This window comes from Dendropsophus ebraccatus, chromosome 2, assembly GCF_027789765.1.
Source record: "Dendropsophus ebraccatus isolate aDenEbr1 chromosome 2, aDenEbr1.pat, whole genome shotgun sequence".
NCBI lineage: Eukaryota > Metazoa > Chordata > Amphibia > Anura > Hylidae > Dendropsophus > Dendropsophus ebraccatus.
The window spans coordinates 217,222,727-217,247,024 of NC_091455.1; the positions used below are offsets into that span (position 1 = coordinate 217,222,727).

At 46.3% G+C, this 24,298-nt stretch overlaps 1 protein-coding gene across 1 annotated transcript in view; it reads right to left on the minus strand.

Moving 5' to 3' along the window:
* The window catches only part of CUBN (cubilin), a 304,407-nt gene that overhangs the window by 219,811 nt on the left and 60,298 nt on the right, over positions 1–24,298 (minus strand). Inside the window, exons 5-11 of the mRNA XM_069959738.1 lie at positions 20,886–20,987; positions 9,874–9,977; positions 9,438–9,564; positions 8,750–8,918; positions 8,532–8,663; positions 8,349–8,444; positions 7,372–7,496 (exon numbers count right to left, since the gene is read on the minus strand). Of these exons, the coding sequence (XP_069815839.1) occupies positions 7,372–7,496; positions 8,349–8,444; positions 8,532–8,663; positions 8,750–8,918; positions 9,438–9,564; positions 9,874–9,977; positions 20,886–20,987 (855 nt within the window). The remainder of the gene's footprint in view (positions 1–7,371; positions 7,497–8,348; positions 8,445–8,531; positions 8,664–8,749; positions 8,919–9,437; positions 9,565–9,873; positions 9,978–20,885; positions 20,988–24,298) is intronic.

Here is a 24,298-nt window from a genome sequence, read left to right on the forward strand (position 1 = left end):
CATCTTTACCACTTCTGATTATAACATGTAATAGGACAGAGGCGCCATAAGGGATCAGAACGATACTCAAACCCAAGAACCCAATACATGCAAGATGGAAGGATGGACCACAACTAGAACGATAGCTAAGAACCCAATACATGCAAGATGGAAGGATGGACCACAACAAGAACGATAGCTAAGAACCCAATACGAACAAGATGGAAGGATGGACCACAATTAGAACGAAAGCTAAGAACCCAATACAAGCAAGATGGAAGGATGGACCACAACAAGAACGATAGCTAAGAACCCAATACAAGCAAGATGGAAGGATAGACCACAAGAAGAACAATAGCTAAGAACCCAATACATGCAAGATGGAAGGATGGACCACAACAAGAACGAAAGCTAAGAACCCAATACAAGCAAGATGGAAGGATGGACCACAAGAAGAACGATAGCTAAGAACCCAATACATGCAAGATGGAAGGATGGACCACAACAAGAACGATAGCTAAGAACCCAATATATGCAAGATGGAAGGATAGACCACAACAAAAACGATAGCTAAGAACCCAATATGAGCAAGATGGAAGGATGGACAACAACTAGAACGATAGCTAAGAACCCAATATATGCAAGATGGAAGGATAGACCACAACAAAAACGATAGCTAAGAACCCAATATGAGCAAGATGGAAGGATGGACAACAACTAGAACGATAGCTAAAAACCCAATAAAAGCAAGATGGAAGGATAGACCACAACTAGATCGATAGCTAAAAACCCAATATGAGCAAGATGGAAGGATGGACCACAACTAGAACGATAGCTAAGAACCCAATATGAGACCCTCGATAAAGCAACACGCGCATCGGGTGAATGGTGAGGTGGACTTTTATACTAAGGACATGTATGGGTAAAGTTTACTATCTCTCGATGGTGCTTTTTTCTGTATAAAGGAAAAACTCTGGTGTGAGAACTCTACCTCTAGTGCAGTTATGGAATGGGTGTATAGCGAGTGCAGTACTTGGCTGGCACCAAATGACCTTATTAGTATGTATAATTAGTAGGCTCTCTAGCAATACCCCTAAAATATTATCTCGAAGTATAATTAAATCACAAGTAAATATGTATATATAACACTTTATCTAAATCAAAATTAAAATTCATAAAAACATATAAACAAATGAACATGTAACTACACGCTTACAAAAAAATCTTTGTATATAAATCTCATTCGGTTACAAATGGTATAATACAGGATATAGACTTGATTATTTGTAGGTTAAAATACATATAATGCGGTTAAAATTAATATAGTATGTTGCATACGGTGCGGTTAAAACCGCATGCGACTAGTGCAGGGCCCGATAGCTAAAAATCCAATATGAGCAAGATGGAAGGATGGACCACAACTAGAACGATAGCTAAGAACCCAATACATGCAAGATGGAAGGATGGTCCACAATGGGAACAATTTCTGAGAACCCAATATGAGCAAGATGGAAGGATGGACCACAACTAGAGCGATAGCTAAGAACCCAATACGAGCAAGATGGAAGGATGGTCCACAATGGGAACAATTTCTGAGAACCCAATATGAGCAAGATGGAAGGATGGACCACAACTAGAGCGATAGCTAAGAACCTTATACGAGCAAGATGGAAGGATGGACCACAATGGAAACGATAGCTAAGAACCAAATACGAGAAAGATGGAATGATGGACCACAATGGCAACGATAGCTAAGAACCAAATATGAGCAAGACGGAAGGATGGACCACAACTAGAACGATAGCTGAGAACCCAATATGAGCAAGACGGAAGGATGGACCACAACTAGAACGATAGCTGAGAAACCAATACGAGCAAGATGGAAGGATGGCCCACAACAGGAACGATAGCTGAGAACCCAATACGAGCAAGATGGAAGGATGGCCCACAACTAGAACGATAGCTGAGAAACCAATACGAGCAAGATGGAAGGATGGACCACAACAGGAACGATAGCTGAGAACCCAATACGAGCAAGATGGAAGGATGGACCACAACAGGAACAACAGCTAAGAACTAAATACAGGCAAGATGGAAGGATGGACCACAACGGGAACAAAAGCTGAGAACCGAATACAAGCAAGATGGAAGGATGGACCACAACAGGAACGATAGCTGAGAACCCAATACGAGCAAGATGGAAGGATGGACCACAACAGGAAGGATAGCTGAGAACCCAATACAAGCAAGATGGAAGGATGGACCACAACAAGAACAATAGCTAAGAACTGAATACAGGCAAGATGGAAGGATGGACCACAATAGGAACAATAGCTGAGAACCGAATACAAGCAAGATGGAAGGATGGACCACAACAGGAACGATAGCTGAGAACCCAATAGAGCAATATGGAAGGATGGACCACAACTAGAACGATAGCTGAGAACCAAATACGAACAAGATAGAAGGATGGACCACAACTAGAACGATATCTGAGAACCCAATACGATCAAGATGGAAGGATGGACCACAACTAGAATGATAGCTGAGAACCCCATACGAGAAAGAGGAAAGGATGGTCCACAACGGGAAAGGTAGCTAAGAACCGATTACAAGCAAGATGGAAGGATGGACCACAATAGGAACTATAGCTGAGAAACCAATACGAGCAAGATGGAAGGATGGCCCACAACAGGAACGATAGCTGAGAACCCAATACGAGCAAGATGGAAGGATGGCCCACAACAGGAACGATAGCTGAGAACCTAATACGAGCAAGATAGAAGGATGGCCCACAACAGGAACGATAGCTGAGAACCTAATACGAGCAAGATTGAAGGATGGCCCACAACAGGAACGATAGCTGAGAACCCAATACGAGCAAGATGGAAGGATGGACCACAACAAGAACAATAGCTAAGAACTGAATACAGGCAAGATGGAAGGATGGACCACAACAGGAATGATAGCTGAGAACCCAATACAAGCAAGATGGAAGGATGGACCACAACAGGAACAATAGCTGAGAACCGAATACAAGCAAGATGGAAGGATGGACCACAACAGGAACGATAGCTGAGAACCCAATACGAGCAAGATGGAAGGATGGACCACAACTAGAATGATAGCTGAGAACCCAATACGAGCAAGATGGAAGGATGGACCACAACTAGAATGATAGCTGAGAACCCAATACGAGAAAGAGGAAAGGATGGGCCACAACGGGAACGGTAGCTAAGAACAGATTACAACCAAGATAGAAGGATGGACCACAATGGGAACTATAGCTGAGAAACCAATACGAGCAAGATGGAAGAATGGACCACAACGGGAACAATAGCTGAGAACCCAATAAAAGCAAGATGGAAGGGTGGTGCACAACGGGAACAATAGCTGAGAACCGAATACAAGCGAGATGGAAGGATGGACCACAACAGGAACGATAGCTGAGAACCCAATAAGAGCAAGATGGAAGGATGGACCACAACGGGAACAATAGCTAAGAACCCAATATGAGCAAGATGGAAGGATGGTCCACAACGGGAACAATAGCTGAGAACTAAATACAAGCAAGATGGAAGGATGAACCACAACAAGAACGATATCTGAGAACCCAATATGAGCAAGATGGAAGGATGGACCACAACTAGAACAATAGCTAAGAACCCAATATGAGCAAGATGGAAGGATGGGCCACAACGGGAACGGTAGCTAAGAACCGAATACGAGCAAGATGGAAGGATGGACCATAATGGGAACGATAGCTAAGAACCCAATATGAGCAAGATGGAAGGATGGACCACAACGGAAAACAAAGCCTGATGGTCCTTCATCCATTTGGGGTTATGTTACACTACAAGCAGAGGACTTTAGGTTGCCGGATCTACGCTCATCCCCAGTGCACAGGTACAAGTTTTTGTTTAACTTTGTATCCAATATGTCATCACTGGATTCCCATTGGGAAGAATTGATACCAGGCTGGAGTCAGGCTTCATCCCGACCTACATGAGGGTCACACAGTTATTATTGTACCAGGGGTGGGAGGTAATGGGGTATAACCAGGCCCTCTACCTAGGCACAGCCCCGCTCTTTATACATATGGCCCCTCTTATCTATGAACACCCCGACTATAGATGGAACCCCTATACTAGGCACAGCCCTGCTTTTCTTCATGTATAGGGCCTCTCTTATCTATGAACACCCCGACTATAGATTGAACCCCTATACTAGGCACAGCCCTGCTCTTCTTCATGTATAGAAAAGGACGCTGGTTGACCTCAGGGAGATCAACCAAAACACCGCAGAGACACCATCACGTGTCTCAACGTCAGTGTATTCTAGAACATTGCCCCCTGGGAAATCAAATATGCAAAAGAACACTGCAGAGACACCATCACATGTCTCGACGTCAGTGAACTAGCCAGACCTTCCCTCCGGGAAGGAACAACCAAGCCAAAGGCGTTCTCCAGTCAAGGAAACCACCTCAGCAAGGTATCCATCCACAGACAGCTGTTTCGGGGGTTTTGCCCCTCATCAGTGAGGAGTAGGTTTCTGGCTAGTGGGAGCAATGACTAGTATGCTACTCCACACTGATGAGGGGCAAAAACCCAGAAACAGCTGTCTGTGGATGGATACCTAGCTGAGGTGGTTTCCTTGACTGGAGAACGCCTTGGTTGTTCTTTCCCGGAGGGAAGGTCTGGCTAGTTCACTGACGTCGAGACATGTGATGGTGTCTCTGCAGTGTTCTTTTGCATATTTGATTTCTCAGGAGGCAATTTTCTAGAATACACTGACGTTGAGACACGTGATGGTGTCTCTGCAGTGTTTTGGTTGATCTCCCTGAGGTCAACCAGCGTCCTTTTGCATGCACTTTCTATTTATTGCTCCCACTAGCCAGAAACCTACTCCACACTGATGAGGGGCAAAACCCCCGAAACAGCTGTCTGTGAATGGATACCTTGCTGAGTGGTTTCCTTGACTGGAGAACGCCTTTGGCTTGGTTGTTCCTTCCCGGAGGGAAGGTCTGGCTAGTTCACTGACGTCGAGACATGTGATGGTGTCTCTGCAGTGTTCTTTTACATATTTGATTTCGCAGGGGGCAATGTTCTAGAATACACTGACGTTGAGACACGTGATGGTGTCTCTGCGGTGTTTTGGTTGATCTCCCTGAGGTCAACCAGCGTCCTTTTCCATGCACTTACTAGTCATTGCTCCCACTAGCCAGAAACCTACTCCACACTGATGAGGGGCAAAACCCCCGAAACAGCTGTCTGTGGATGGATACCTTGCTGAGGTGGTTTCCTTGACTGGAGAACGCCTTTGGCTTGGTTGTTCCTTCCCGGAGGGAAGGTCTGGCTAGTTCACTGACGTCGAGACATGTGATGGTGTCTCTGCAGTGTTGTTTTGCATACTTCTTCATGTATAGAGCCTCTCTTATCTATGAACACCTCGACTATAGATGGAACCCCTATACTAGGCACAGCCCCGCTCTTTATACATATGGCCCCTCTTATCTATGAACACCCCGACTATAGATGGAACCCCTATACTAGGCACAGCCCTGCTCTTCTTCATGTATATGGGCCCCCTATAATCACCCCGACTATAGATGGAACCCCTATACTAGGCACAGCCCTGCTCTTCTTCATGTATAGGGCCTCTCTTATCTATGAACACCCCGACTATAGATGGAACCCCTATACTAGGCACAGCCCTGCTCTTCTTCATATATATTTTCCTCCTATAATCACCCCGACTATAGATGGAACCCCTATACTAGGCACAGCCCTGCTCTTCTTCATGTATATGGGCCCCCTATAATCACCCCGAATATAGATGGAACCCCTATACTAGGCACAGCCCTGCTCTTCTTCATGTATATGGGCCCCCTATAATCACCTCGAATATAGATGGAACCCCTATACTAGGCACAGCCCTGCTCTTCTTCATGTATATGGGCCCCCTATAATCACCCCCACTATAGATGGAACCCCTATACTAGGCACAGCCCTGCTCTTCTTCATGTATATGGGCCCCCTATAATCACCCCGACTATAGATGGAACCCCTATACTAGGCACAGCCCTGCTCTTCTTCATGTATATGGGCCCCCTATAATCACCCCGAATATAGATGGAACCCCTATACTAGGCACAGCCCTGCTCTTCTTCATGTATATGGGCCCCCTATAATCACCCCGACTATAGATGGAACCCCTATACTAGGCACAGCCCTGCTCTTCTTCATGTATATGGGCCCCCTATAATCACCCCGAATATAGATGGAACCCCTATACTAGGCACAGCCCTGCTCTTCTTCATGTATATGGGCCCCCTATAATCACCCCCACTATAGATGGAACCCCTATACTAGGCACAGCCCTGCTCTTCTTCATGTATATGGGCCCCCTATAATCACCCCGACTATAGATGGAACCCCTATACTAGGCACAGCCCTGCTCTTCTTCATGTATATGGGCCCCCTATAATCACCCCGACTATAGATGGAACCCCTATACTAGGCACAGCCCTGCTCTTCTTCATGTATATGGGCCCCCTATAATCACCCCGACTATAGATGGAACCCCTATACTAGGCACAGCCCTGCTCTTCTTCATGTATATGGGCCCCCTATAATCACCCCGACTATAGATGGAACCCCTATACTAGGCACAGCCCTGCTCTTCTTCATGTATATGCGCCCCCTATAATCACCCCGACTATAGATGGAACCCCTATACTAGGCACAGCCCTGCTCTTCTTCATGTATATGGGCCCCCTATAATCACCCCGACTATAGATGGAACCCCTATACTAGGCACAGCCCTGCTCTTCTTCATGTATATGGGCCCCCTATAATCACCCCGACTATAGATGGAACCCCTATACTAGGCACAGCCCTGCTCTTCTTCATGTATAGGGCCTCTCTTATCTATGAACACCCCGACTATAGATGGAACCCCTATACTAGGCACAGCCCTGCTCTTCTTCATGTATATGGGCCCCCTATAATCACCCCGAATATAGATGGAACCCCTATACTAGGCACAGCCCTGCTCTTCTTCATGTATATGGGCCCCCTATAATCACCCCGAATATAGATGGAACCCCTATACTAGGCACAGCCCTGCTCTTCTTCATGTATATGCGCCCCGACTATAGATGGTACATTGATCTGGCAATGGCTGCCTTAGCACAGGATACCTGATGAGCAGTGCACACTGATCCCTGAACACCAATAAAATGGGGATAAAGTACATTCACTGCTTTAAGAAGATGTGGCGTCTATCTCCTCGATGTTCCTATTGCCGGAGCTCATTGACCTGTTTGGACCTTCTTCACATTATGAACATTCGTCTAATTGCAGCCGTGGGAAAAGAAATACGTGAACTCACCTTGCACACTCCATTCACACAAGGATTATTGTTCAGACAGATGTCACTGATAGCCAGACATCCATATGGTCCATCCCCATTGCCAGTGTAGCCGGGCGGACAGACACAGATGGGAAGGGAACCCTCTGAGAGAACATAGAGAGCGGTATAAACAATGGCATAATGGTGGCAAGTAATGTATACATTCTCATCTTGGGGCAGAGGTCACATATAGGACATATTACCTTCCCTCAGGGGCACAGGTCACTTATATAAGGACATATATATATATATTACCTTCCCTAGGGGCACAGGTCACTTATATAAGAACATATATATATATATTACCTTCCCTAGGGGCACAGGTCACTTATATAAGGACATATATATATATATATTACCTTCCCTAGGGGCACAGGTCACTTATATAAGAACATATATATATATATTACCTTCCCTAGGGGCACAGGTCACTTATATAAGGACACATATATATATATATATATATATATATATATATATATATATTACCTTCCCTAGGGGCACAGGTCACTTATATAAGGACATATATATATATTACCTTCCCTAGGGGCACAGGTCACTTATATAAGGACATATATATATATTACCTTCCCTAGGGGCACAGGTCACTTATATAAGGACATATATATATATATATATATATATATATATATATATATATATATATATATATTACCTTCCCTAGGGGCACAGGTCACTTATATAAGGACATGTATATATATATTACCTTCTCTCTGGGCACAGGTCACTTATATAAGGACATATATATATATTACCTTCCCTAGGGGCACAGGTCACTTATATAAGGACATGTATATATATATATATATATATATATATATATATATATATATTACCTTCTCTCGGGGCACAGGTCACTTATATAAGGACATATATATATATTACCTTCCCTAGGGGCACAGGTCACTTATATGAGGACACATAGGACATATTACCTTCTCTCGGGGCACATGATGCCAGCGGGTGGCAGCCGCCATTACCCACAGAGCAGGCGTCCACTTGGTTGCACATCCGTCCGTCCCCTTCATATCCTGCTCAGATTATAATAAAATCTCATAGTAAACAGTATTACAGTATAGTAAATAACTATAGTAATAAGATATAAGGGATGAACATACCCGGGGGACAGGGGCCACAGTGGTAGGAGCCCATAGTGTTCATACATTTTACCAGCGGAGCCAGAGAGCAGCCGCCATTGTTCTCCTGACACTCATCGATGTCCTGGCAGCTGTATCCGTTCCCTCGCCAACCTATAAGGATGAGACAGCGGCTGACGGTTACCAGGGGTGCTGAGGGTACAGCCGGCCCCGCCATGTCCTCCCATAGGGTATCATACCTGCCGGGCACGCTCCGCAGCTGAAGGAACCCATACTGTTGTAGCACTGCACCGGAGGATTCTGGGAGCAGGGAGGGCTGAGCAGAGAACACTCATCAATATCTTGGCTGCATGAAGAACTTCCATTGGCCGTTGTCCATCCCGGGTCACACACACAGTTGTATCTGGGCTGTGATGTCATCATACAAGAATATTATATACTATGACGCTTATAAGTACAGTCTATACCAGCTGTATATATAACTAACACAGCTACGCCCTGTATGCAACACCCATTATAGTCAATGGTCACCGCATAAGGCAGGCCGCTCAGCTGTTTTCAGACGGGGAGAGCTGCGGAACCATAGGAGCACATCTAGGGGGCATTTACAGCATGCGGCCTTCTAGTGCTCTGTGCTGCCACCTTTGTCCATGTCAGGAACTGTCCAGAGCAGCAGCAAATCCCCATAGAAAACCTCTCCTGCTCCGGACAGTTCCTGACATGGAGAGAGGTGGCAGCAGAGAGCCCTGTGTCAGACTGGAGAGAATACACCACTTCATGCGGGACATACAGCAGCTGATAAGTACTGGAACACTGGAGATTCTCTAATTTAGTAAATTACAGATCTGAATAACATTCTGACAGCAGTTGATAAGAAAAGTTACATTTTCAAATTTATTCATTTGATTATTCTGTATATTCCCGTACCTGACCTTCCTGTATTCTGTCCAGATCTATACATTCTCCATGTGCGCAAATCGCTGCAGATCCGGCCTTACAGTCATCATACTTGGAGGTGCACTGTGGGCCGTACCATTCTGGGCTGCAGGAACATCTGTAGGAATGTTCCATATTAATATACAGTATATATATATACATATATATATAACACCATGTACTGCTCTATATACAGTATATATATATATGACCATGTACTGCTCTATATACAGTGTATATATATATATATATATATATATATATATATATACTGTATATAGAGCAGTACATGGTCATATATATATATATATATATATATATATATACTGTATATAGAGCAGTACATGGTGTTTTATATATAACACCATGTACTGCTCTATATACTGATATAAGACAATACTAAATGAATGTTATAGAGCAGCCTTACCTGTAACTCCCAGGTGTGTTCTCACATATGGCCCCGTTCTGACAGCCCAGCGGGGTGCCACCATACACCTGACACTCATTCACATCTTCTGCACAGGTGGAGCCCTATATAAGGAGGAGACAATATGGATTATAGAGGGGTGCTGGGGAGGGGGGAGACGTATCTCCTCAGCCCCCCATAGACCCCTGTACACACTGGGCATATATGCTAGTGTATATCCCAGAGAGTGGGTGTATATAATTGAGATGGGGGGAGCCGGTGTATATCCCCGAGATGGGGGAGCCGGTGTATATCCCCGAGATGGGGGGAGCCGGTGTATATCCCGAGATGGGGGGAGCCGGTGAATATCCCCGAGATGGGGGGAGCCGGTGTATATCCCTGAGAGTCGGTGCTTATCCCCGAGATGGGGGGAGCCAGTGTATATCCCCGAGATGGGGGGAGCCGGTGTATATCCCTGAGATGGGGGGAGCCAGTGTATATCCCCGAGATGGGGGGAGCCGGTGTATATCCCTGAGATGGGGGGAGCCAGTGTATATCCCTGAGATGGGGGGAGCCGGTGTATATCCCTGAGATGGGGGGAGCCGGTGTATATCCCCGAGATGGGGGGAGCCGGTGTATATCCCCGAGATGGGGGGAGCCGGTGTATATCCCCGAGATGGGGAAGCCGGAGTATATCCCTGAGAGTCGGTGCTTATCCCCCAGATGGGGGGAGCCGGTGTATATCCCTGAGATGGGGGGAGCCGCTGTATATGACTGAGATGGGGGGAGCCAGTGTATATCCCTGAGAGCCGGAGTATATCCCTGAGATGGGGGGAGCCAGTGTATATCCCTGAGATGGGGGGAGCCAGTGTATATCCCTGAGATGGGGGGAGCCGGTGTATATCCCTGAGATGGGGGGAGCCGGTGTATATCACTGAGAGTCGGTGCTTATCCCCCAGATGGGGGGAGCCGGTGTATATCCCTGAGATGGGGGGAGCCGCTGTATATCACTGAGATGGGGGGAGCCGCTGTATATCCCAGAGAGCCAGAGTATATCCCTGAGATGGGGGGAGCCAGTGTATTTCCCAGAGATGGAGGTTGCTGGTGTATATCCCCATCATACAATGTCTACAATACCAGTTGTGACTTTCTTGCAGCTCTGTGTTAGCGGGATGTGGTCGGGGTCGCCACACAATTTATGGATATTTTAAGGGCTGATGCATGGGCGGCCTGAGATCCTTAAGGTATTTGGAGGGGTGTATATATGGGGAGGAGTGTATGGTATATGGGGAGGAGTGTATGGTATATGGGGAGGAGTGTATGGTATATGGGGAGGAGTGTATGGTATATGGGGAGGGGTGTATGGTATATGGGGAGGAGTGTATGGTATATGGGGAGGGGTGTATGGTATATGGAGAGGAGTGTATGGTATATGGAGAGGGGTGTATGGTATATGGGGAGGGGTGTATGGTATATGGGGAGGGGTGTATGGTATATGGAGAGGAGTGTATGGTATATGGGGAGGGGTGTATGGTATATGGGGAGGGGTGTATGGTATATGGGGAGGGGTGTATGGTATATGGAGAGGAGTGTATGGTATATGGAGAGGGGTGTATGGTATATGGAGAGGAGTGTATGGTATATGGGGAGGGGTGTATGGTATATGGGGAGGGGTGTATGGTATATGGAGAGGAGTGTATGGTATATGGAGAGGAGTGTATGGTATATGGGGAGGGGTGTATGGTATATGGAGAGGAGTGTATGGTATATGGGGAGGGGTGTATGGTATATGGAGAGGAGTGTATGGTATATGGGGAGGAGTGTATGGTATATGGGGAGGGGTGTATGGTATATGGAGAGGAGTGTATGGTATATGGGGAGGAGTGTATGGTATATGGGGAGGGGTGTATGGTATATGGAGAGGAGTGTATGGTATATGGAGAGGAGTGTATGGTATATGGGGAGGGGTGTATGGTATATGGAGAGGGGTGTATGGTATATGGAGAGGAGTGTATGGTATATGGGGAGGGGTGTATGGTATATGGGGAGGGGTGTATGGTATATGGGGAGGGGTGTGTATATGGAGAGGAGTGTATGCAGTGGCGGATTAAATGTACCCTGGGCCCCGGGCTGTCCACCCAACCTGGGCCCCCCCCCCCCCAGTCAATTCGCCCACATTATAATCTGCTACTGCGCCCCCCCCCCCCCCCCCCCCCCCCCACTGTCCCCAATAAACACTGCGCCCCTCCCCTCCCTGCTGGCCCCAATAAACATAATGTTTGGTCCCTTGCTGCTACCCCCAGTAAGCATTGCCCACCCCACCTCCACTGCCCCCAATAAACATATCGCCACCTGGTCCCCTGATGTTGCCCCCCCCCCAAGGTCACAGCAGCACAGAGGATGTCAGGAGAAGAGGGTGCTGATCTTATAGGAGAGGTCCGAGCAGCACAGAGGATGTCAGGAGAGGAGGGTGCTAATCCTATAGGAGATAGTCCCCCTTTATAGATGGTCCCCCTCTTTCCCCCTCTATAGATGGTCTCCCTCTTTCCCCCCTTATAGATGGTCCCCCTCTTTCCCCCCTTATAGATGGTCCCCCTCTTTCCCGCCCTATAGCTGGTCCCCCTCTTCCCTTTCCTCTCTTATAGCTGGTCCCCCTCTTCCCTCTCCCCCTTATAGCTGGTCCTCCTTTCCCCCCTTATAGCTGGTCCCCCTCTTCCCTCTCCCCCCTTATAGATGGTCCCCCTCTTCCCTTTCCCCCCTTATAGCTGGTCCTCCTTTCCCCCCTTATAGCTGGTCCCCCTCTTCCCTCTCCCCCCCTTATAGATGGTCCCCCTCTCCCCCCCCCCTTATAGCTGGTCCTCCTTTCCCCCCTTATAGCTGGTCCCCCTCTTCCCTCTCCCCCCTTATAGATGGTCCCCCTCTTCCCTCTCCCCCCTTATAGCTGGTCCCCCTCTTCCCTCTCCCCCCTTATAGATGGTCCCCCTCTTCCCTCTCCCCCCTTATAGCTGGTCCCCCTCTTCCCTCTCCCCCCTTATAGCTGGTCCTCCTTTCCCCCCTTATAGCTGGTCCCCCTCTTCCCTCTCCCCCCTTATAGCTGGTCCCCCTCTTCCCTCTCCCCCCTTATAGCTGGTCCTCCTTTCCTCCCTTATAGCTGGTCCCCCTCTTTCCCCCCTTATAGCTGGTCCCCCTCTTCCCTTTCCCCCCTTATAGATGGTCCCCCTCTTCCCTCTCTCCCCTTATAGCTGGTTCCCCTCTTTCCCCCCTTATAGATGGTCCCCCTCTTCCCTTTCCCCCCTTATAGCTGGTCCCCCTCTTCCCTCTCCCCCCTTATAGCTGGTTCTCCTTTCCCCCCTTATAGCTGGTCCCCCTCTTCCCTCTCCCCCCTTATAGCTGGTTCCCCTCTTCCCTCTCCCCCCTTATAGATGGTCCCCCTCTTTCCCCCCTTATAGATGGTCCCCCTCTTTCCCCCCTTATAGATGGTCCCCCTCTTCCCTTTCCCCCCTTATAGATGGTCCCCCTCTTCCCTTTCCCCCCTTATAGATGGTCCCCCTCTTTCCCCCCTTATAGATGGTCCCCCTCTTTCCCCCCTTATAGATGGTCCCCCTCTTCCCTCTCCCCCTTATAGCTGGTCCTCCTTTCCCCCCTTATAGCTGGTCCCCCTCTTCCCTCTCCCCCCTTATAGCTGGTCCCCCTCTCCCCTTAGGCCCCGTTCACACGTAGCAAAAGTGGTGGAATTCTCCGCCGCGGAGTGCCGCCAGCCTCCCTGTCATAACGAAAGTCTATGGGAGGCTTTTGCCGCTTTTTCTAGGCTGATCCCCGGCCAAAGACAGCCCGCATGAATAACCCAGGGCAGCACTGTGTCTCCATTACTGCATGGTGTGAATGATGGCTTCTGCTGCCTCCTATCACTTATGGTTGTTCTCTATCCTGCAAAACATATGAAGCTTCTGTCCCTTTAAGATCAATAGTCCATTGTCCTGGCATGATAGTGGTGGCACCACCAGAGATGAGAAGTCATGGTCACACTAAACACGGGGATATATGGGAATGGCCCCCAGCCCGACGCTCATGAGATGTCATGGTCACTCTATACACAGGGATATATGGGAATGGCCCCCAGCCCGACGCTCATGAGATGTCATGGTCACACTAAACACGGGGATATATGGGAATGGCCCCCAGCCCGACGCTCATGAGATGTCATGGTCACACTAAACACGGGGATATATGGGAATGGCCCCCAGCCCGACGCTCATGAGATGTCATGGTCACTCTATACACAGGGATATATGGGAATGGCCCCCAGCCCGACGCTCATGAGAATATTCTCCATGGGATTTCCACATGATGTCTACCATGAATGTGTCCACATGAAAGGATATTGAATATGTTCCGGTTAGACGTTCATCTTCCATCCCCGCAGGTCTCCATCACTGATCGCACACATCACGCACACATCACTGCCAGTCACCATACAGGTGAGGTAAGTAGAGCCTTTTTTTGTTTTAAATACAGATGAAGGGACAAGAGGATGCTGAAGGGGGTACTGGTATGATGATGAAGGGACAGGAGGAGGATGAAGAGGGAAGTGATATGATGATGGAGGGGCAGGAGGATGACAGGGGTAGTACTATGATGATGTAAGGCAGGAGGATGAAGGGGTAGTAGTATGATGATGGAGGGGCAGGACGATGATGAAGGGGTAGTAATATGATGATGGAGGGGCATGAGGATGAAGGGGGTAGTAGTATGATGATGGAGGAGCAGTAGGATGAAGGGGGTAGTAGTATGATGATATGGGGTGCAGCTGCATCATATGGGTACAAACTACCAGTATGTACTGTCAGTCAGTAGAATGCTATCTCTGAGTCTCAGCCTGCTCTGAGTGGGGTGTGTAATATACTGGGGACCTGAAACTGGGGTGTGTAATATACTGGGGACCTAATACTGGGGTGTGTAATATACTGGGGACCTGAAACTGGGGTGTGTAATATACTGGGGACCTAATACTGGGGTGTGTAATATACTGGGGATCTGATACTGGGGTGTGTAATATACTGGGGACCTAATACTGGGGTGTGTAATATTCTGGGGACCTGAAACTGGGGTGTGTAATATACTGGGGACCTAATACTGGGGGGTGTAATATACTGGGGATCTGATACTGGGGTGTGTAATATACTGGGGATCTGATACTGGGGTGTGTAATATAGTGGGAACCTAATACTGGGGTGTGTAATATACTGGGGACATGACACTGGGGTGTGTAATATACTGGGGATCTGATACTGGGGTATGTAATATAGTGGGAACTTAATAGTGGGGTGCGTAATGTACTGGGGATCTGATACTGGGGTGTGTAATATACTGGGGACCTAACACTGGGGTGTTTAATATACTGGGGACCTAATACTGGGGTGTGTAATATACTGTGGACCTAATACTGGGGTGTGTAATATATTGGGGACCTAATACTGGGGTGTGTAATATACTGGGGACCTGACACTGGGATGTCTAATATACTGGGGACTTAATACTGGGGTGTGTAATATACTGGGGACCTAATACTGGGGTGTGTAATATACAGAGGGGTTCTGATACTAGGGTGTGTACTATAGTAGGAACCTAATACTGGGGTGTGTAATATACTGGGGATCTGATACTGGGGTGTGTAATATACTGGGGATCTGATACTGGGGTGTGTAATATACTGGGGACTTAATACTGGGGTGTGTAATATACTGAGGACCTAATACTGCGATGTGTAATATACTGGGGATCTGATACTGGGGTGTGTAATACAGTGGGAACCTAATACTGGGGTGCGTAATGTACTGGGGATCTGATACTTGGGTGTGTAATATAGTGGGAACCTAATACTGGGGTGTGTAATATACTGGGGACCTGACACTGGGGTGTGTAATATACTGGGGATCTGATACTGGGGTGTGTAATATACTGGGGACCTGACACTGGGGTGTGTAATATACTGGGGACCTAATACTGGGGTGTGTAATATACTGGGGACCTGACACTGGGGTGTGTAATATACTGGGGACCTGACACTGGGATGTGTAATATAGTGGGAACCTAATACTGGGGTGTGTAATATACTGGGGACCTGACACTGGGGTGTGTAATATACTGGGGACCTAATACTGGGGTGTGTAATATACTGGGGACCTGACACTGGGGTGTGTAATATACTGGGGACCTGACACTGGGGTGTGTAATATACTGGGGACCTAATACTGGGGTGTGTAATATACTGGGGACCTGACACTGAGGTGTGTAATATACTGGGGACCTGACACTGGGATGTGTAATATAGTGGGAACCTAATACTGGGGTGTGTAATATACTGGGGACCTGACACTGGGGTGTGTAATATACTGGGGACCTAATACTGGGGTGTGTAATATACTGGGGACCTGACACTGGGGTGTGTAATATACTGGGGACCTGACACTGGGGTGTGTAATATACTGGGGACCTGACACTGGGGTGTGTAATATAGTGGGAACCTAATACTGGGGTGTGTAATATACTGGGGACCTGACACTGGGGTGTGTAATATACTGGGGACCTAATACTGGGGTGTGTAATATACTGGGGACCTAATACTGGGGTGTGTAATATACTGGGGACCTGACACTGGGGTGTGTAATATACTGGGGACCTGACACTGGGGTGTGTAATGCGCCTTTTGTGTTCTGACTGTAAATTCTAACTGGAAAATTTTGAACCCTCACCCATGATAGACCACACCCATGATAGACCACACCCATGATAGACCACACCCACAATAAGCCACATCCCTTTTTAACGCTAAAGTGTCCCTGGAAAAAAAATTCTAATGTTGGCAATTATGCTGGTGTAAAGTAGAATTGTCTTAGTTGCCCCTTGCAACCAATCAGATTCAACCTTTCATTTTTCAAAGAATCTGTGAGGACTGAAAAGTGGAATCTGCTCAGGTATGGGGATGCGGGGTTCCTCTGCTGCTCAGGTATGGGGATGCGGGGTTCCTCTGCTGCTCAGGTATGGGGATGCAGGGTTCCTCTGCTGCTCAGGTATGGGGATGCAGGGTTCCTCTGCTGCTCAGGTATGGGGATGCAGGGTTCCTCTGCTGCTCAGGTATGTGGATGCGGGGTTTTTCTGCTGCGCAGGTATGGGGATGCGGGGTTTCTCTGCTGCTCAGGTATTGGGATGCGGGGTTCCTCTGCTGCTCAGGTATGGGGATGCGGGGTTCCTCTGCTGCTCAGGTATGGGGATGCGGGGTTCCTCTGCTGCTCAGGTATGGGGATGCAGGGTTCCTCTGCTGCTCAGGTATAGGGATGCAGGGTTCCTCTGCTGCTCAGGTATGTGGATGCGGGGTTCCTCTGCTGCTCAGGTATGGGGATGCGGGGTTTCTCTGCTGCTCAGGTATTGGGATGCGGGGTTCCTCTGCTGCTCAGGTATGGGGATGCGGGGTTCCTCTGCTGCTCAGGTATGGGGATGCGGGGTTCCTCTGCTGCTCAGGTATGGGGATGCGGGGTTCCTCTGCTGCTCAGGTATGGGGATGCGGGGTTCCTCTGCTGCTCAGGTATTGGGATGCGGGGTTCCTCTGCTGCTCAGGTATGGGGATGCAGGGTTCCTCTGCTGCTCAGGTATGGGGATGCAGGGTTCCTCTGCTGCTCAGGTATGTGGATGCGGGGTTCCTCTGCTGCGCAGGTATGGGGATGCGGGGTTTCTCTGCTGCTCAGGTATTGGGATGCGGGGTTCCTCTGCTGATCAGGTATGGGGATGCGGGGTTCCTCTGCTGCTCAGGTATGGGGATGCGGGGTTCCTCTGCTGCTCAGGTATGGGGATGCAGGGTTCCTCTGCTGCTCAGGTATGGGGATGCAGGGTTCCTCTGCTGCTCAGGTATGGGGATGCGGGGTTCCTCTGCTGCTCAGGTATGGGGATGCGGGGTTCCTCTGCTGCTCAGGTATGGGGATGCGGGGTTCCTCTGCTGCTCAGGTATGGGGATGCGGGGTTCCTCTGCTGCTCAGGTATGGGGATGCGGGGTTCCTCTGCTGCTCAGGTATTGGGATGCGGGGTTCCTCTGCTGCTCAGGTATGGGGATGCAGGGTTCCTCTGCTGCTCAGGTATGGGGATGCGGGGTTCCTCTGCTGCTCAGGTATGGGGATGTGGGGTTCCTCTGCTGCTCAGGTATTGGGATGCGGGGTTCCTCTGCTGCTCAGGTATGGGGGTGTGGGGTTCCTCTGCTGCTCAGGTATGGGGATGCGGGGTTCCTCTGCTGCTCAGGTATGGGGATGCGGGGTTCCTCAGTCTGACCTGAGTAACGGCCGGTATACGCAGGATTACAGAGCGCCTGCCCGCTGATGGAGAAGACAGATCTCCATGTTGCTGCCCGGAAGGTTCTGACACAAGAAGCCGCTCTAGAAGCCGTCCAGATTATCGACTCTGGAGTAAAGGAAACTAACAGGTGATAACAAGAGAAAGACAGAGAGTGACTGTAACCGGGAACGTCCAGAGCAGAATCTGCAATAACGATACAGGATCCCGCCAAAACCAAAGATCACTTAAAGGAGACGCGTCATTGTTTTATATACAAGAACCCAGGAGACATGGAGGCTGAATGCCGAGGCTGCAAAATAAATCAGCTGAAAACGTGACCAACAAGAGGTTAAAAGCGCTGGGAGAAACCCTCCAAATATCAAAGCTGCAGTTATTATAAGGGCCCTATAGGCTGTATATGTCCCTATAGGCTGTATATGTCCCTATAGGCTGTATGGGATGGGTGACTATATGTCCCTATAGGCTGTATATGTCCCTATAGGCTGTATATGTCCCTATAGGCTGTATGGGATGGGGGACTATATGTCCCTATAGGCTGTATATGTCCCTATAGGCTGTATGGGATGGGGGACTATATGTCCCTATAGGCTGTATGGGATGGGGGACTATATGTCCCTATAGGCTGTATATGTCCCTATAGGCTGTATGGGATGGGGGACTATATGTCCCTATAGGCTGTATATGTCCCTATAGGCAGTATATGTCCCTATAGGCTGTATATGTCCCTATAGGCAGTATATGTCCCTATAGGCTGTATATGTCCCTATAGGCAGTATATGTCCCTATAGGCTGTATATGTCCCTATAGGTTGTATATGTCCCTATAGGTTGTATGGGATGGGTGACTATATGTCCCTATAGGTCTTTAATGTCCCTTTAGGCTGTATATGACCCTATAGGCTGTATATGTCCCTATAGGCTGTATATGTCCCTATAGGCTGTATGGGATGGGTGACTATATGTCCCTATAAGCTGTATATGTCCCTATAGGCTGTATATGTCCCTATAGGCTGTATATGTCCCTATAGGCTGTATGGGATGGGTGACTATATGTCCCTATAGGCTGTATATGTCCCTAAAGGCTGTATATGTCCCTATAGGCTGTATATGTCCCTAAAGGCTGTATATGTCCCTATAGGCTGTATATGTCCCTATAGGATGTATGAGATGGGGGACTATATGTCCCTATAGGCTGTATGGGATGGGTGAATATATGTCCCTATAGGCTGAATATGTCCCTATAGGCTGTATATGTCCCTATAGGATGTATGGGATGGGGGACTATATGTCCCTATAGGCTGTATATGTCCCTATAGGCTGTATATGTCCCTATAGGCTGTATATGTCCCTATAGGATGTATGGGATGGGTGAATATATGTCCCTATAGGCTGCATATGTCCCTATAGGCTGTATATGTCCCTATAGGCTGTATGGGATGGGGGACTATATGTCCCTATAGGCTGTATATGTCCCTATAGGCTGTATATGTCCCTATAGGCTGTATGGAATGGGGGACTATATGTCCCTATAGGCTGTATATGTCCCTATAGGCTGTATATGTCCCTATAGGTTGTATGGGATGGGTGACTATATGTCCCTATAAGCTGTATATGTCCCTATAGGTTGTATGGGATGGGTGACTATATGTCCCTATAGGCAGTATATGTCCCTATAGGCTGTATATGTCCCTATAGGCTGTATATGTCCCTATAGGCTGTATGGGATGGGTGACTATATGTCCCTATAGGCTGTATATGTCCCTATAGGCTGTATATGTCCCTATAGGCTGTATGGGATGGGTGACTATATGTCCCTATAAGCTGTATATGTCCCTATAGGTTGTATGGGATGGGTGACTATATGTCCCTATAGGCTGTATGGGATGGGTGACTATATGTCCCTATAAGCTGTATATGTCCCTATAGGATGTATGGGATGGGGGACTATATGTCCCTATAGGCTGTATGGGATGGGTGACTATATGTCCCTATAAGCTGTATATGTCCCTATAGGCTGTATATGTCCCTATAGGCTGTATGGGATGGGTGACTATATGTCCCTATAGGTTGTATGGGATGGGTGACTATATGTCCCTATAGACTGTATGGGATGTGTGACTATATGTCCCTATAAGTTGTATATGTCCCTATAGGATGTATGGGATGGGTGAATATATGTCCCTATAGGCTGCATATGTCCCTATAGTCTGTATATGTCCCTATAGGCTGTATGGGATGGGGGACTATATGTGCCTATAGGCTGTATATGTCCCTATAGGCTGTATATGTCCCTATAGGCTGTATGGGATGGGTGACTATATGTCCCTATAGGCTGTATATGTCCCTATAGGCTGTATATGTCCCTATAGGCTGTATGGGATGGGTGACTATATGTCCCTATAAGCTGTATATGTCCCTATAGGCTGTATATGTCCCTATAAGCTGTATATGTCCCTATAGGTTGTATGGGATGGGTGACTATATGTCCCTATAGGCAGTATATGTCCCTATAGGCTGTATATGTCCCTATAGGCTGTATGGGATGGGGGACTATATGTCCCTATAAGCTGTATATGTCCCTATAGGCTGTATATGTCCCTATAGGCTGTATGGGATGGGGGACTATATGTCCCTATAGGCTGTATAGGTGGAGTTAGTATACGTTATGGGCTGGATAGTGATTTGGTTTCTCACCTTCCAGTTACTGGAGCACAGACAGAAGAAGGAATCCAGGAGACTGAGGCAGGTTCCGGAATTCTGGCACGGATTACTATTACACGCCTTCCGCTCCATCCTCTGGAATAAACATACATGATAAGTGATCGGGAATAATACATCATCCAACTCTAAGGAAATGTCACTCTAAATGATGGCTTTATGCTAAAAACGGGGGGCCGCCATAAAAACGGGGGGCCGCCATAAAAACGGGGGGCCGCCATAAAAACGGGGGGCCACCATAAAAACGGGGGGCCGCAATAAAAACGGGGGGCGTCCATAAAAACAGGGGGGCCGCCTCAAAAACGGGGGGCGTCCATAAAAACGGGGGGCGTCCATAAAAACGGGGGGCCACCATAAAAACGTGGGGCCGCCATAAAAACGGGGGGCCGCCATAAAAACGGGGGGCCGCCATACTAGATGCATCTCCCTCCTGTAATCTCTGTACAGTCTGAGCAGCACTTTAGCTTCTTTATGTATAATGTATATAGGAGACCCTTATGTATAGTGTGTATATAGGAGACCCTTATGTATAGTGTATATAGGAGACCCTTATGTATAGTGTATATATGAGACCCTTATGTATAGTGTATATATGAGACCCTTATGTATAGTGTATATATGAGACCCTTATGTATAATGTATATAGGAGACCCTTATGTATAGTGTATATAGGAGACCCTTATGTATAGTGTATATATGAGACCCTTATGTATAGTGTATATATGAGACCCTTATGTATAATGTATATAGGAGACCCTTATGTATAGTGTATATAGGAGACCCTTATGTATAATGTATATAGGAGGCCCTTATGTATAGTGTATGTACCTATATAGGAGACCCTTATGTATAATGTATGTACCTATATAGGAGACCCTTATGTATAGTGTATATAGGAGACCCTTATGTGTAGTGTATGTACCTATATAGGAGACCCTTATGTATAATGTATATAGGAGGCCCTTATGTATAGTGTATGTACCTATATAGGAGACCCTTATGTATAATGTATGTACCTATATAGGAGACCCTTATGTATAGTGTATATAGGAGACCCTTATGTATAGTGTATATATGAGACCCTTATGTGTAGTGTATATAGGAGACCCTTATGTATAATGTATATAGGAGACCCTTATGTATAGTGTATATAGGAGACCCTTATGTATAGTGTATATAGGAGACCCTTATGTATAATGTATATAGGAGACCCTTATGTATAGTGTATATAGGAGACCCTTATGTATAGTGTATATAGGAGACCCTTATGTATAGTGTATATATGAGACCCTTATGTATAGTGTATATATGAGACCCTTATGTATAATGTATATAGGAGACCCTTATGTATAGTGTATATAGGAGACCCTTATGTATAGTGTATATAGGAGACCCTTATGTATAGTGTATGTACCTATATAGGAGACCCTTATGTATAATGTATATAGGAGACCCTTATGTATAGTGTATATATGAGACCCTTATGTATAATGTATATAGGAGACCCTTATGTATAGTGTATGTACCTATATAGGAGACCCTTATGTATAATGTATGTACCTATATAGGAGACCCTTATGTATAGTGTATATATGAGACCCTTATGTATAATGTATATAGGAGACCCTTATGTATAGTGTATGTACCTATATAGGAGACCCTTATGTATAATGTATATAGGAGACCCTTATGTATAGTGTATATATGAGACCCTTATGTATAATGTATATAGGAGACCCTTATGTATAGTGTATGTACCTATATAGGAGACCCTTATGTATAGTGTATGTACCTATATAGGAGACCCTTATGTATAGTGTATGTACCTATATAGGAGACCCTTATGTATAGTGTATGTACCTATATAGGAGACCCTTATGTATAGTGTATGTACCTATATAGGAGACCCTTATGTATAGTGTATGTACCTATATAGGAGACCCTTATGTATAGTGTATGTACCTATATAGGAGACCCTTATGTATAGTGTATGTACCTATATAGGAGACCCTTATGTATAGTGTATATAGGAGACCCTTATGTATAATGTATATAGGAGACCCTTATGTATAGTGTATATAGGAGACCCTTATGTATAATGTATATAGGAGACCCTTATGTATAGTGTATGTACCTATATAGGAGACCCTTATGTATAATGTATATAGGAGACCCTTATGTGTAGTGTATATAGGAGACCCTTATGTATAGTGTATATATGAGACCCTTATGTATAATGTATATAGGAGACCCTTATGTATAGTGTATATAGGAGACCCTTATGTATAGTGTATATAGGAGACCCTTATGTATAATGTATATAGGAGACCCTTATGTATAATGTATATAGGAGACCCTTATGTATAGTGTATGTACCTATATAGGAGACCCTTATGTATAATGTATATAGGAGACCCTTATGTGTAGTGTATATAGGAGACCCTTATGTATAATGTATATAGGAGACCCTTATGTATAGTGTATATAGGAGACCCTTATGTATAGTGTATATAGGAGACCCTTATGTATAATGTATATAGGAGACCCTTATGTATAGTGTATATAGGAGACCCTTATGTATAGTGTATATATGAGACCCTTATGTATAATGTATATAGGAGACCCTTATGTATAGTGTATGTACCTATATAGGAGACCCTTATGTATAATGTATGTACCTATATAGGAGACCCTTATGTATAGTGTATATATGAGACCCTTATGTGTAGTGTATGTACCTATATAGGAGACCCTTATGTATAATGTATATAGGAGGCCCTTATGTATAGTGTATGTACCTATATAGGAGACCCTTATGTATAATGTATGTACCTATATAGGAGACCCTTATGTATAGTGTATATAGGAGACCCTTATGTGTAGTGTATGTACCTATATAGGAGACCCTTATGTATAATGTATATAGGAGGCCCTTATGTATAGTGTATGTACCTATATAGGAGACCCTTATGTATAATGTATGTACCTATATAGGAGACCCTTATGTATAGTGTATATAGGAGACCCTTATGTATAGTGTATATATGAGACCCTTATGTGTAGTGTATGTACCTATATAGGAGACCCTTATGTATAATGTATATAGGAGACCCTTATGTGTAGTGTATATAGGAGACCCTTATGTATAATGTATATAGGAGACCCTTATGTATAATGTATATAGGAGACCCTTATGTATAGTGTATATATGAGACCCTTATGTATAATGTATATAGGAGACCCTTATGTATAGTGTATGTACCTATATAGGAGACCCTTATGTATAGTGTATGTACCTATATAGGAGACCCTTATGTATAGTGTATGTACCTATATAGGAGACCCTTATGTATAGTGTATGTACCTATATAGGAGACCCTTATGTATAG